The sequence below is a fragment of the Apis florea genome, unplaced genomic scaffold (assembly GCF_048593485.1).
Source record: "Apis florea isolate Af1SG1 unplaced genomic scaffold, ASM4859348v1 contig_2272_pilon, whole genome shotgun sequence".
Classification (NCBI taxonomy): domain Eukaryota; kingdom Metazoa; phylum Arthropoda; class Insecta; order Hymenoptera; family Apidae; genus Apis; species Apis florea.
In genome coordinates this window covers 2339165-2352352 of record NW_028256549.1, presented here as the reverse complement: position 1 = coordinate 2352352, position 13188 = coordinate 2339165, and the positions used below count along the sequence as shown (strand labels likewise).

Here is a 13188-nt window from a genome sequence, read left to right as displayed (position 1 = left end):
TTGACGTTCAGTCTTCCCCAAATTCGTTTCGGGGTGAATGACTGGAGTCACCGAAAGTGGCCATCCTACGACCGGTTTTATGTATACATAAATATCTTCATCTCCGTTCCAAAGAAAAAGAATATCTCTCTTTTATCATTTATATCTTATTAACCTTTTAATTCCATTAGATACATAAAATATTATCCGATTCCAATTCTTCCTCGAATTCTTCTTCGTTTCTATTAGATACTTTTTTTTACCCGGAAATGGCATACACGCCGGCCAACTCGGAATGGAAAATTTATGGCGGAATCCCATTGAGAATCCGCGCGTGGACGAGAAATATTTGGAGAGGAGGAGGTGGATGGACGAGAGGTGGCAAAGAGCTGTGAACGAAGCACGGTGTTATCGGGTTTCCACGCTCGTGGCTTAGGTAGGCAAGTACCGTTCGTCGGGCTACCTTCGACGAGCAGTCACGCCACAACCTTGGTCGTGTCAGGTGTGCATCGGCCTCTGTGGAGACCAACGGGATCCATCCATCGCTTCTTCACTCGTCGCATCCACGTTATTTTCTTTCGAGTCCAGGTAATCCCGGAAACGCATTCTTAAACGGTTCATCGCGTCTTTCTCGCGAGAAAAAAACGAAAGATCTGTGACCCCTTGAACGAACGAGAGAACGAGGAAGGAACGAATTTTCGAATCGTCGAACCAAGTTTTCGAACCGCGGTTCCCATCTTGACACGCGGTGGCGCGTGTCGCGTAGCCAAGCTTCAATGATCGCATCCAAATCGAAAGCACAATCGAGCACGCTCTAGTTGATCGTAAATACCGTTGTTGCGCTTACGTGATTTTTCATGACTCGACTCGATAAATGAATTTGTCGATTGTTTCTTTTTTTTTTTTTTTTTTACTATTCGAAATATAATTCTTCAAGATTATTCTCGATGATTTCATCATCGATAAATTTATCGTTCGCGGTTGGATTAGGTTGGTTAGATTAAGAATTAAAGAAACAAAGAATAAACGAATATACTTTTCGAATAGAAATTTACCACTTCGCGATACATACAAAAATTTAAATGATCTAAGATAATCAATATATATATAAGTATCGTAAAAAAAAAAAAAAAAGAAACTATTATCATTACTCATGTTTAGCCACAACAGTCATGTCTAGTTTCCGCAGTATGAAAAAACAAACAAAGAACGATAACACCGAGTAATAACGTTATCGTTAACGTAAATGTATTTCACGAAAAAAAAAAAAAGAAAAGGAAAATTCGCTATTATTATTTTAATTACCTTATTTTAACCTTTTTAAAGGACGAAAAATTTTCGCGCCCTCGAAACAGCAATGGTGTAAATTAATCGTATAGCTCGTACACATACATAACCGTTGTAAAGAGGTATTCTGACCGTGTCTAACGAGCTTCTTTAATTACATAATAAAATACACCGGTTACGTATATACAGAATCTATGAATCATTGAATCGTCTAATAAGTGCCTCCATTCTTCTCTCTCTCTGTGCTCTTATCCGTGGCTATCTTAGATCGGAATCTGCATCACCTGTCCGAGAAGAACGGTACGCGTTGTTGAACAAAATCATTAATAATACACGAATCGTACCGTTATCTCGTTGACTCTGTTTCTGTTCTTCGAGCAACAAGGGAAAAAGAGAGAGAGAGAGAGAGAGAGAGAATGAGGTCGAAAAAAAAAAAGGAAGAAAGAAAAAGAGGAAATTGGAAGGAAAGGGCGAGCGGTGGATGGAATATCTCGTGGGGGAGGCGAGAAATGATGTCGATGGCCGGTTGACCTTGGAAACCAACCACGAACCGAGAGTTCTCCTCGCTTTCCCTCTCGACCGCGCGCCAACCATCCGCAATCCTCCACTCTCCCTCTGTTCGGATGAAAATCTATATATAAGTGGCTCGCTACGAAGCTTTTCGATCGTTCCTCGTCCGCCGCTCTCTTCGAGGAATCGATGTTATTTGGTTAAAAAAGATGCTGAACGAACGCCGCTCGGCTCAATTGTCAATTGTGGCGCGAGTTCGGCGCGTTGGAGGAGCAATGACTAACAGCGTGTACCGTTAGCCCGAATCCAACTGGAGAATGTCAATTTCCATTCGGGTTTACGGTACTGAGATACTGCGCGTTAGAATAGAGCCGGGCAGGTTCGATTGTTGGCAGGTTTCCTCGCGCGACACCCGTCGATCTCGCGTGGAAGGAGGGATGGAACGATGGATCGAATCGAAGAAATCGGGCGGACAATGGCTGGACGATGTCCGCCTTCGATCGTTGGTCCGATAACGTTCCACGTGCAACGGTATTCGAGTGACCACGAGCCGAAACGTTTCCGGTGTATTATACTCCCGCTTAAAATCCTGGCTGCGGCCTGGTTACGGGTCGTCCTTAAAATAACTCGACCACGTCGTCGATCGAGATCCCGTTTAGGGTGAACGACTCCTCGAATGAAAATCTTAGTATAGAATTTTTCGATCCGCGCTTCGAACGAGGCTTTAATTCGTTCATCCTTTTTCTTTTCTTTTTCTTTTGCAGAGCAAAAAGGAGAGGGATCACGATGCGGCTGCCGAGAACGTGCATCCTGCTGGCCACGTTGTCAGTCGTGGCCAAGTGCGAGGAGGAGAGTGCCTCGACGGTGTTCCTCGAGGCGGCTAAATCATTCTTCTCGAACAAGGAGAATATCAATGGGCTTCAAGGCCTGGCAAGAGCGTTCTTAGAGTCGGATGGCAGGTCGAATGAGGTAAAATCGTTCGTTCTTCCAACATTTTACTCGTATAATGTAAGAAATTAAATAAAATAGGAAAGAATTCAAATTAGATCCTATTAATAATTTCAAACTTACGTATTGAAAGAAGAGAGAGAAGAAGATTATCTCAATTGTGTTTCAAGCAGGGGAGCAACATGTATGAAAAGTCTAATCTGGATAGCGTCGGGCAAATCGTCTCAGGGATAGGAAGTTTGTTCTCGGGGAACGAGAACGGTCAAGGAGGCATCGATTTTTCGATGCTCGGATCGGTCCTCGATGGCGTGACGAATCCGGGCAACGAAAAGGATCGAAGGAGCGATGGATCGTCATCGGTGGAAACGAAACAGGATCGTGGAATCGATCTGGAGGGGATCGTGAGCATGGGAAGCATGCTGATGGGCCGAAAAGGAAATTCCGACTTGTTAATGGGCTTGTTGCCCATGCTGCTGTCCAACTTGGCCGGCGAAAGCAACGAGATCGACGACGATGGGCTCGCGCCATCCGCAAAAATTCACGATCACTCCGGCCATTCTTGGTACATGCCACCGATCCTGGAAAATCTGCACGTGATGTGGGATCACTTCAGCAACTCGGAGCTGGGGCAAACGTTGTGGAAGAAGAGCGGCCTGGCCCAATTTGTCGGGCAAATGTCGGATCCGGAGGGGCGCGTCCAATACGAGAAACTGCTGGACAGTTTCGAGAATCCAAGCTTGAGGCGCAAGTGGATACGATCGTTGACGAATCACGTCGGGGAGTGGATCTCGCATATATCCGATCCACAAATCCAACAACGTTACCTGAACACGATCCAATTTGTGGGAAACAGTTTCTTGAAGTCGCAGGGCTTTCCCAAATCGGCTATGTTCGATTCGACTAGGCCAGCAGAGAGTCTTTCCAGGTATAATTGTACTATTGTTCTTTAAAAAAAAAAAAAAAAAATTGAAATGTAATAAGCGTCGTTACTTTTTTTCTTTTATTAAACGTCTCGAAGATTATTTGTAACGATATTTAAAAAAAAGAAAAATGCATTTAGATTTTATCGTGTAATTGTTGTTGTGTTTTTTTCGATAGGTTGGTGAACGCAGTAGGAAAGAGACACTTGGGAATGAAAATGGACAGTTCGCAATATATCAAGCCAGCTGTGGCTTACATTAAGGAATTAATCGCGTTGGCTTCGGAGAAAGGGTTCATCATGTCTCGAATAAATGCGAAAGGGATCAGCAATAGACTGAGCGATATGATCAATAATGATATTATGAATCCGATATTAAAAGTAAAGAAAAAATAAATAAATAGGATAATTTTGGTACACATTAGGTATAAAAATGGAATCGCAGTAAAGTAAAATCGAGGATTAATTTTCAGTCTTATCGGGCGTACAAGTGGGCGATCAAGAGGCCACAATGCGCCAGTCAAATCTTGTGCACCATCAATGAAAAGAACGAATTGGATCGGGAACAACCCCGTCTACGAAGCGTTATGTCAAAAATGACTAGTTTTCCTGCTGCCTGGGCTGTCAGTAACAAATTAGGGACCAATTTTTGGACTCTGTATGGAGCCATCATGGAGCACGATAGATGCATCGTGAGTAACACATTGACAAGGAGAAATTGTATACTTATATTTTATACTTCAATACGAATTATTATAAAAATTTTCTTTCAATTTTTAGCAAAAGTATCCAGCCGACTGCACAGACTTCCACGAAGAGGAGATCCGAATTACCACAGAAAATATTCACAGTGAACTTTAATACTTAATTTGGTGTATCTTGTGAGAGACAGATTTCACGATTTTTAAAGTCAATTCAATGAATACACAGCCGTGTCGCGCGGCTGTTATTCCTATCTATAGTTTGTAAGATCGTTACTTTTGTTAGGGAAAGAGTGATGTTCCGAAAAAAATATCGAATGTCTCGTTTCCTTTAAGTGTACATAGAAGAACAGATAAGGGCGCAATCGTCGAATAAGTAGAGTAAGATCATTAATTTTATGAATATTTTATTTAGCCTGAATTTTACGTGAGGATTATTTACCTTCTCTTATACACATCGTGTAACTTTTTTGGTTTCATAGTGCAAAACATTTTTTTTTTTTTTTTGATCAATTGTGCAGTCACTAGCGATCAAATATATGTATACGCCACTTATTTGTATATTTTATTTTAATTCGCTTTTGTATTTATTTATTTTCTTTCTTTCTTTTTTTTTTTCCAAAGAGATCTTTTTCCAAGAGATAAAAATTCTATCTTACGAGAAGAAGAACACGTGTAAGAAGGCATGTCTTACACTATAGATAGACGTATTCATTAAGGCATCGTAAATTAGAGCTTAGGAAAGCTCCTTCCATGAAGGACGGAAGTTGATTGACTAGTAAATCCATTCGTTTACGTTGTCTGTTAACAGCTTTTGTAAATATTAGATAAAAGCCAAATAAAAAGTATGTTGAATGTATGAGATACAGATGTTGTAAGCTGTTCGATTTTTTAAGACGATTATGCCAATATTACTTTCTTTTAATGTTTTTGCATGCCCACTCAAGTCCCTCCTGTGAAATTATAAGATTTCGTCAATAATTTTAAACAGGATTACTTAATTTTAATTACTTAATTAACTTAATATAATATAATGCAACATTTAAATATATATGCATAATTGATTTACCTTGACGCCTTTCCCGTCGATAGCAATGCACGATTGTATCTGCCAATCGCGATCTTTGATATTATGTAATCCAAGGCCTTCGGCAATTTCTGCTGCTGTGACTGCTTGCCCAAGATCTTGTTTATTCGCATAAACTAATAATGGAACACCTTTCAATTTTTCTTCCAATAAAAGTTCTGATAGTTCTTGACCTGTTTCCTCTAATCTCTTTATATCCGCACTATCCACGACATATATCTTTGTAAAGTGAAAAAAAAAAAAATTTTTTTTAACGCACCTCTTCTGTGATCTGATGATGTTTAATGGATAATTAATATAACTTACTAAAACATCCGTATTTTCAAAGTAATTTCGCCAATAAGGTCGAATTTTTCGAGCACCTCCTATATCCCAGACATTCAATTTAAAACCTTCGCTTTGAACACTTTTTATATTAAATCCTTGTGTCGGTGTTACCTTTAATAAATAATGAATAAATATGTAACGAATAATCAAACTATAAATATAAATTCATAACAATGATACCTGTGTAATATCTTCACTGGCCAATGATCTTAAAATTGTTGTTTTTCCTGCATTATCCAATCCTAAAAGGAGCAATCGCAACTCTTTATCTGGATTGGAACGTAATTTTCTTAAAATTGATAAAAGTCCCTGTTGAATCAATAAGAAAATATATTGTTAGTCAAATAAATATTTGTTAGTATTCAAACATTTAAATTTAAATGGCGCGCGCGTTAACCTAGCAGACGAAATCACTTCGAGATGGCAGTGTTGCACTCGCGTGAGAATGTGTGAATTTGTTGTCAAAAATTTTATTAATTTTTTACCGATATATATTTATTTGAAACATCAAAATACGAAATAAACAATGAGTATAATTAACTAGATAATGATTATTTATGAAATACAATTGTGATAATGTTAGTTATGTTTAAACTCAAGAGTGCAATTGTTGTTAGGTTATGTTTCAAATATCCGTGTTTTAGGAAAATGTTTTTTAAGTGATATCGAAAGATGAATATTATTATGAAGTGCATTGAAAATTAATTTTCTTTGTTTCCTTACCATTTCTTGTTGTTAGTTTATGAAACGAGAGCAAAAAAATGTGGCAATAATTTACCACGTCACGTCAATCGTTCTGTTACCGTCCGTCGAATTTATTGTGTTGTTTCTTTCGTATCTAAGGAAACTGATGGTACCTGCGTCATTTGACCAATAATCTTTCACGGTATATATTTGCATAGAGACATAAATTAACGGATGTACATTTATCTACTTTTATATCGCTCAATATTAAATGTAGCTTTAAAAAAAAAACTTACAAATCTATATGTATAAAAAAAATATGTATATAAAATCTATATGTATAAAATGTATTTTGTTTTTAGAAACAATGATGACATTTTATTATGCTGGTTTTAATACCAGTACATTGTTTTCTAACAATGGAAATATTATCTTTATAGTAGATTCATTTACTAAAGTACCATTTTCTGGAATTACCGGTTTTCAAATAGGCTGGAGTTATTTTCTTATTTGGAAAGGGAAAGAACTATATATCTCTCAAAAATTTGAGGAAAACAGCAAAGAAACGGATTCAAATTTTCAACTGATACAACCACCACCAGAAAAACTATTAGATAGGTACATTTTAGATAACTAGAAAATTACACGTTCAAATCTAAACTTTATTATCTATCGTTATCTGTAGTATAAATCAAGCTGCAATTGGTAAAGATAAAATAATACTTTTATTTGATGATAATGAAATATGGCAATATAAAATCTATGAAAAAACATGGAAAAAAGTTATCAATTTTATTTGCAATAGTAATGATTCAGAAAATGAATATCCTGTTAAAGTAATACAAAAAGAATGCGCTGTTGTTCTTACTAATTTAGGTACATTTTGTAATACATATAACAAGTAATAAAATTTGTGATAATACACATTGAAAATATGATTTATTAGGTCGAGTTTTTAATATTCCTACCCTGATTGATATTCCAAAGAGAGTTCGATTCATAGATATTGCATGTGGATTTGATCACACTATCTTGTTAGCAGAGAATGGTGACCTTTATTCAATGGGAATGGGAACGTATGTATCATTCTACATTATTCCACAAATTAATACAATCAAAGTAAAATGAATTGATTCATACGAAACAGGCGTGGTCAATTAGGACACAACGATTTAGAGGACTGTGACAACCCAAAACTCGTTGAAGCTTTAGCTGGGATCAAAGTAACGCAAATTTCAGCTGCAGGTTGGCACAGTGCTGTAGTAACAAATCAAGTGAATACTCTTGCAATAAATAGATGGAATCGATAAAGATACTTTTTAACGATCGTTTTTAATTACAGGGTGATCTCTACACTTGGGGATGGAATACGAACGGAGAATTGGGATTGATTAATCAAGAGAGCAAAGTGATTGCTGTGCCTACATTGATAGATTTTACAAATGATAAAAACGAAAGCGTTGAAATTTTTGTGGAGAAAGCTCAATGTGGAAATACGTTTACGATTTGTATGACGAGTACGTTGAAAAAATAATATTAAAAAAAAAGGGGGGGAGGGATCAATTCTGCATGGTCATTACAGAATTACCAATTAAATAATATAATTAATTGATTAGATAAATGTGAAATTCACTTTCAGATGATGGAACATTTTGGGGATGTGGATGTAACAAATATGGTCAATTAGGACAATCTCCGGAAAAGCTTGCAAATTCGATGAAGTTTATCAAACTGGATACCTCTATGATCCCCGGAACTATTAAAGATTTCAAGTGTCGTGAATGGGGTACAATTCTTATAACAAACTGATATTGTAATTTTTAACAGTTAAGTTAAATTTGTAAAAAAAAAAAAAAAAAGAGAGAATAAAATTTTTTAATAATTTATGTTTTTGATTCTTTAATGTTGTGCGCCATGTGTATTCGTATCAAAATGGTACGATGCCTCGTTTGCTTCTATTAATGGTAAAATAAATAAACGATTGTATTTCAATTGTATTTCATCGTCCAAAGAAGGTGGAGGGGTTGGAGGTACTTCGTGAAATTTAGCTGTAACATAGAAATCATACAGTTCGTTTTGTCTCTTGCAATATTTTTTAATGGAAATTTGCATTTTACATCACCTTTTTTATGTTTTTCAACTTTTTTAAGCTTTTGTAACAGTTCGTTTTTCTTTAGAAGTTTTTGCAATTGTATGTTGAAAGGAATTATCCTATGTTCGGCCGGTTTGAACGGACGTGGATGTCGGAAAGTAAATGGCAAATTATAAGTCTGTATTTCAATTGGCTCGATGAAAACTGCATAAACGAGGGCGTATCGTAATTCGTTCGCGTACCTGTTCACCGACAATTATTTTTCTTTTTTTTTTTTTTTTTTTCTATCCTAATCTTATCTCGCTTTTTAAACTTTAAATGTTTCGTTTTAAAAAATGAACTTACATATCGTAAGTGGCATCAATTATGATATTCAAAACTGAAAGAGGATCGATGTTGCTTAAGAATTTCATATCTTCTTGCGAAATAGACTCTTGTAAACTTCTCGCAAACATGTAACGAGCCATTATTAAAAACGGACAATAAAAATTTACACGACAAGTAGGATCAACCTACCTTTTCGATTCGTTCATCGATTCATTCTCCTTCATCTCTTCTTTCATTTCATACACAATTTCCTCCCAATACGGTATTCGATTCTGTTGGGATATTTTGTTACCAACTACGATAAAAATGTTTTTCATCTCTTGAAAAAATTCTTTCCTTGTATACTTCTTATCTTACATAAATAACAAATAGAATTACAAATAGAATAATAATGTAAAAATAAAAAATATATATATATATATATAAAATAAAATAAACTCAAGCGTTTTATAATCTCGTTACCTCGAAGCAATTTCATTTCACCGGTCAACCAACTGATCAGAACAGCCATGTAACACTCATCGAGTTCCTCTTTGTAACGTAGCATGTATAGGGCCAGAGTATCCAAAAACCAAAAGGACGCCATGTTCGTGGCGTAATCGGTAATATCGAGGAGTTCACCTAACAATCTGTAGAAAAGAAAAAGTTTGCATATATTTCAATTCGATATTTCGATTAGCACGATATTATATCATTCTAACCTAATGAGATCTCGAGGTTTGTCGTTTTCGACATTGATCGATGTGTCGAGCAGGCATTTGAACGTACGCGGAAGTGTTCGCAGAAACTTTTTGGGAAATTCATTGCAATTGGTTTCATGAGTCAACTCTGATTCTACTTGCTACAATTTTATAAACAATATAAATTTCGCGAATTCACACAATCGAAATCAAATTTTATCCAGCTAGAGAGAGAGGAGGGGGGGGGAGGGGGAGGGAAGTACAAAGAAATAATGGAAATGAAATGTAAATGTTCGATAGAAAGAAGAATAAAGGATATAATATTTTAATTAAAAACCTCGTGTGATTGATCGTTTTCATTTTTTTTACAACTCATCCTTAAGGTCGTTATTTTTAATCTTTTTGCCAAGCGAGTCGTCTGCAACGATGACACTGAAAAAAAAAAAAAAAAAAAAAAAAATCTCTCTGCTCCGAGAGATCGATGCCTCGAATTTAAAAATTGAATCAAACCGAGGAGGCAAGATTTTCGGGAATTAATGTATGTCAGTAATAAAAAAGAGTCACAGTAGAACGGTTCGTTCGTTTTTTATTCATTGATTTTATTTTTTAATTTTTTTTTTTCCATATTTTGTTCAATATTTTCAGAAAATAACACTCCAAAGCGAAAAAACCGTATATTCTCACCAATCCCAATGTGTGTATAATATATATATATTATACTTCTCATATATAATATATATGTATATATATATAATATATATATATAATGTATACTTTTATACTTTATATATAATAATATTATGTAGAGTAGCGCACACTTTAGACTGTTATCGATACCTTTTATAATTTTATCGATAAATTACAAATATTGAAAAACATGAAACAGACACAGCCGGCGGAGGGACACGGGGACTTGGGCGCTCCTGGGACATATTATTTCTGCGGAACCGTGCAAAAAAAATCCTTTTGTTCTTTCGCGGACGCGCTTTGTCGCGGCTTTCGTTTCGCTTTTCGCTCGATAGTTCTCGGATTGGATAGCGCCCGTGTTTGATCGACGACCATTCTCGAGAAAAGAGATCGAAAGGTGGGAAGACCGAGTGGGATGGGCGAGAGAGAAGAAAAAAAGAAAAAAAGGAAAAAGAAAAAAAGAAAAGAAAAGAAAAGAAAAGAAAAGAGCAACCGTTTCTTCCCCCGTTCGTTCGTTCGTTCGTTCGTTCCTTCTTCTTCTTCTTCTTCTTCTCTCCTATTCTCCCTCCCTCCCCCCTCAAAAAAAGAAAAAAAAAGAGAAAGAAAAAGAAAAAGAAAAAGGAAAAGGGTAAACGCGAGAAGAGAGAAGCGAGGGAAACGGAAAACGCGACCGACAGCGCGCCACTTTTCGGGATACTTCTCTACTACTTAAATACTTATATATTATATTCGGTCGCTCGAAAATCCCCGAGTCCCGGCACGACTGACATTTTTTTTTTTTTTATTTATATATTTTTCACACCGAAGTCAGAAAGGCAATACGCAGTATGAACTTACTTAGTACATTTGTGTGTGTATGTGTGTACGCGTATGTGTGTGGCTTTTACAACTATTATCCTTTTTGTTTCTCTCTCTGTTTTCTTCTTCTTCTTCTTCTTTTTTCATTCTTTTTCTTTTTTTTTTTTTTCACATTTGAGTTGCGGCTCTTTGTTACTCTTGTTGTCGTTTTCCGTAATTTAATTCGTGTTCGTTCAGTTTTCTTTTTCTTCTTCTTTTCTCTTTTTTTTTTTCTTTCCATGTTTGCTTCCACGCGTTCTTCCCTGCATTTTTCGTATCCTAACAACATTCCGTTTGTTTCCATTTTTGCCCCGAATTTCGTCGTTTCGATTCGCTTTATACACCCATATCCATCGATATAATTTCCATTTTTTTTTTTTATTCTTTTTTTTCTTTTTTTTTCTTTTTTTTTTTTTTTTTTACATCTTTGCCTCTATCGTTCCTCCTTCCTTACCTTCTTTCCTGCTTTTCAAGTTTAATATAGCTTTACACTAAGTGATATAGCGCTGCTTCAATCGTTCAAAGTTCCGTCTTCCCCCGTTCTTCCCGAGTCTCGATAATCATCCGAAGATACATGAGAGTAAGAGGGAGAGAGGAGAGATGATACAGAGAGAAGAGAAAGGAGCGTAAGAGGAGGGTGCTCTTGGAGGGGTTCTGTGAAGTGAAAATCGTATACAGATGCAGCCAATGAAATTTGTATATATCCAAAAGAAAGAAAAAATAAGAAAAGAAAAAAAAAAATAAAGAATAAAAAATAAAAATTAAAAGAAATTGAAAAGAGAAAAGAAATGAGGAAATAAGAAATCAAACAGAAGGGCGGAAGAAGAAACTGGTTGGATTTAAGCGAGAAGTGATTTCAAGTCTTTCTTTCCGCTTCTTGTCCAAACTAATTTTGATTTATCTTAACTAACGATAATTTGTCGATCCCTCGATTAATAACATTATAATTGTTATCATCATCGTAGAAAATGATCGAAAGCCAGATATATAACGTTTGAAAGAAAGAAGAAATCACTTGCAAAAAGAAATCTAAAACAAATGGAAAAACATAAAAAAAAAAAAATAAAACCGAGGAAATTAAATATTTTCAATCGATTTTATTGAAAATAATACAACAAAATATTTCATAATAATAATAATAATAATAATAATAATAATAATAATAATAATAATAATAATAATAATTAAAAATAATTAATGATACGTACTGCTCTATTCGGTATCTAAATAATCATGTCTTAAAACGTCATTTAAATAATAATAATATTATCGTCGTCATTAATTATCGTAATAAAATAAAATAAAATAAAATAGAATAAAATAAAATAAAATAAAATAAAATAAAATAATAATAATGATAATAATAATAATAATAATAATCGTAAAGACAATAAAGTTAATAATAATAATAATAATAATAATAATAATAATAATAATAATAATTATATTATATAATAATGCATCAATAAACAAACTTAATAATCTAATTATTGGTTAATGATTCGTCATCGTCCTTGATCGCTATCAATGGATCTTTTTCTTTACCTAGTCATTAATAATGGATAATTAATTAATTCATTAATTAAATTACACGTTGCTTGGATATGCACATACAGATATAAAGTTGTTTTTGGTCCCACCTAACTGCAAACATTATATTCGTACAATTTTTTTTTTTTTTTTTGTTTCGCATGGATCGCTTTACATGTAATGCGTGTATGTAATGTGTTTAATTGTGTGTCATGTTTAAGGTGTTTGTTTACGTGTGCCCAAGTTGCGAAAAATCTATTGTTTAACTATTATCGGTAAAGCTGTCGTTTCTCGAAAAATTTGTAAATTCGCGTATACACATGACAATGTTCCGTTGCCCATACATACATATGTATATTTAACATCGTTTCTCTGCCATTATCCTTTCTTTCGCTTCTTCCGTTTATATTTTGTTATTACCTTATTACCCTCTATCACCTTAGTTCGCTCTATTTTCATGTTTCGCGGAACTCTTGGTGATCGTTCCCTTCGGGCGGTCCGAAATAATCAAAAAGAAAGAAAAACGAAAAACCGATCGTACCGACATCGCGCGACCAAATACGATCTCTTGCCGTTTGCGGAAACTTTCCTTT

At 35.1% G+C, this 13188-nt stretch overlaps 4 protein-coding genes across 6 annotated transcripts; 2 read left to right on the top strand and 2 right to left on the bottom strand.

The window, feature by feature from the left end:
• Positions 1-103: 103 nt before the first annotated feature.
• Positions 104-4899, top strand: LOC100869638 (uncharacterized). Its single transcript, XM_003695847.4, has 6 exons — positions 104-567; positions 2541-2745; positions 2898-3649; positions 3823-4024; positions 4117-4335; positions 4424-4899. Exons 2-6 carry the CDS (start codon positions 2563-2565, stop codon positions 4502-4504), a joined length of 1437 nt encoding a protein of 478 aa, XP_003695895.1. The 5' UTR covers positions 104-567; positions 2541-2562; the 3' UTR covers positions 4505-4899.
• LOC100872660 (ADP-ribosylation factor-like protein 3) lies at positions 4735-6620 on the bottom strand. 2 transcript variants are annotated; one of them, XM_003696089.4, is made up of 5 exons: positions 6482-6620; positions 5939-6067; positions 5738-5869; positions 5414-5650; positions 4735-5297 (listed from the first exon to the last, which is right to left on the bottom strand). In XM_003696089.4, exons 1-5 carry the CDS (start codon positions 6482-6484, stop codon positions 5256-5258), a joined length of 543 nt encoding a protein of 180 aa, XP_003696137.1. In that variant the 5' UTR covers positions 6485-6620; the 3' UTR covers positions 4735-5255. The 2 variants fall into 2 exon arrangements, with proteins under 2 accessions (XP_003696137.1, XP_086758538.1); XM_086902412.1 differs by having other exon boundaries at positions 5414-5869.
• Positions 6161-8328, top strand: LOC100871947 (E3 ISG15--protein ligase Herc6). Its single transcript, XM_012489475.2, has 7 exons — positions 6161-6644; positions 6805-7060; positions 7128-7318; positions 7389-7518; positions 7590-7716; positions 7785-7959; positions 8082-8328. Exons 2-7 carry the CDS (start codon positions 6810-6812, stop codon positions 8249-8251), a joined length of 1044 nt encoding a protein of 347 aa, XP_012344929.2. The 5' UTR covers positions 6161-6644; positions 6805-6809; the 3' UTR covers positions 8252-8328.
• On the bottom strand, positions 6769-11004 carry LOC105736093 (uncharacterized). Of its 2 annotated transcripts, none has more exons than XM_086902410.1 (7): positions 9879-11004; positions 9563-9702; positions 9324-9490; positions 9051-9213; positions 8880-8975; positions 8565-8776; positions 6769-8490 (listed from the first exon to the last, which is right to left on the bottom strand). In XM_086902410.1, exons 1-7 carry the CDS (start codon positions 9915-9917, stop codon positions 8342-8344), a joined length of 966 nt encoding a protein of 321 aa, XP_086758536.1. In that variant the 5' UTR covers positions 9918-11004; the 3' UTR covers positions 6769-8341. The 2 variants fall into 2 exon arrangements, with proteins under 2 accessions (XP_086758536.1, XP_086758537.1); XM_086902411.1 differs by having other exon boundaries at positions 8325-8490; positions 9051-9156.
• Positions 11005-13188: the final 2184 nt, after the last annotated feature.

Coding starts and splice junctions, on each gene's coding strand:
- LOC100869638 (XM_003695847.4), top strand. CDS start 2,563: ATGCGGCTGCCGAGAACGTGCATCCTGCTGGCCACGTTGTCAGTCGTG. Junction 2,746..2,897: donor CGGATGGCAGGTCGAATGAG/GTAAAATCGTTC, acceptor TGTTTCAAGCAG/GGGAGCAACATGTATGAAAA. Junction 4,336..4,423: donor TGGAGCACGATAGATGCATC/GTGAGTAACACA, acceptor TTCAATTTTTAG/CAAAAGTATCCAGCCGACTG.
- LOC105736093 (XM_086902410.1), bottom strand. CDS start 9,917: ATGAGTTGTAAAAAAAATGAAAACGATCAATCACACGAG. Junction 9,491..9,562: donor AAACCTCGAGATCTCATTAG/GTTAGAATGATA, acceptor TCTTTTCTACAG/ATTGTTAGGTGAACTCCTCG. Junction 8,976..9,050: donor TCGATGAACGAATCGAAAAG/GTAGGTTGATCC, acceptor GTTTGCGAGAAG/TTTACAAGAGTCTATTTCGC.
- LOC100872660 (XM_086902412.1), bottom strand. Junction 5,870..5,938: donor CCAGTGAAGATATTACACAG/GTATCATTGTTA, acceptor TATTTATTAAAG/GTAACACCGACACAAGGATT. Junction 5,298..5,413: donor TCGACGGGAAAGGCGTCAAG/GTAAATCAATTA, acceptor ATAATTTCACAG/GAGGGACTTGAGTGGGCATG.
- LOC100871947 (XM_012489475.2), top strand. CDS start 6,810: ATGATGACATTTTATTATGCTGGTTTTAATACCAGTACATTGTTTTCT. Junction 7,519..7,589: donor TATTCAATGGGAATGGGAAC/GTATGTATCATT, acceptor CATACGAAACAG/GCGTGGTCAATTAGGACACA. Junction 7,717..7,784: donor GTGCTGTAGTAACAAATCAA/GTGAATACTCTT, acceptor TTTTAATTACAG/GGTGATCTCTACACTTGGGG.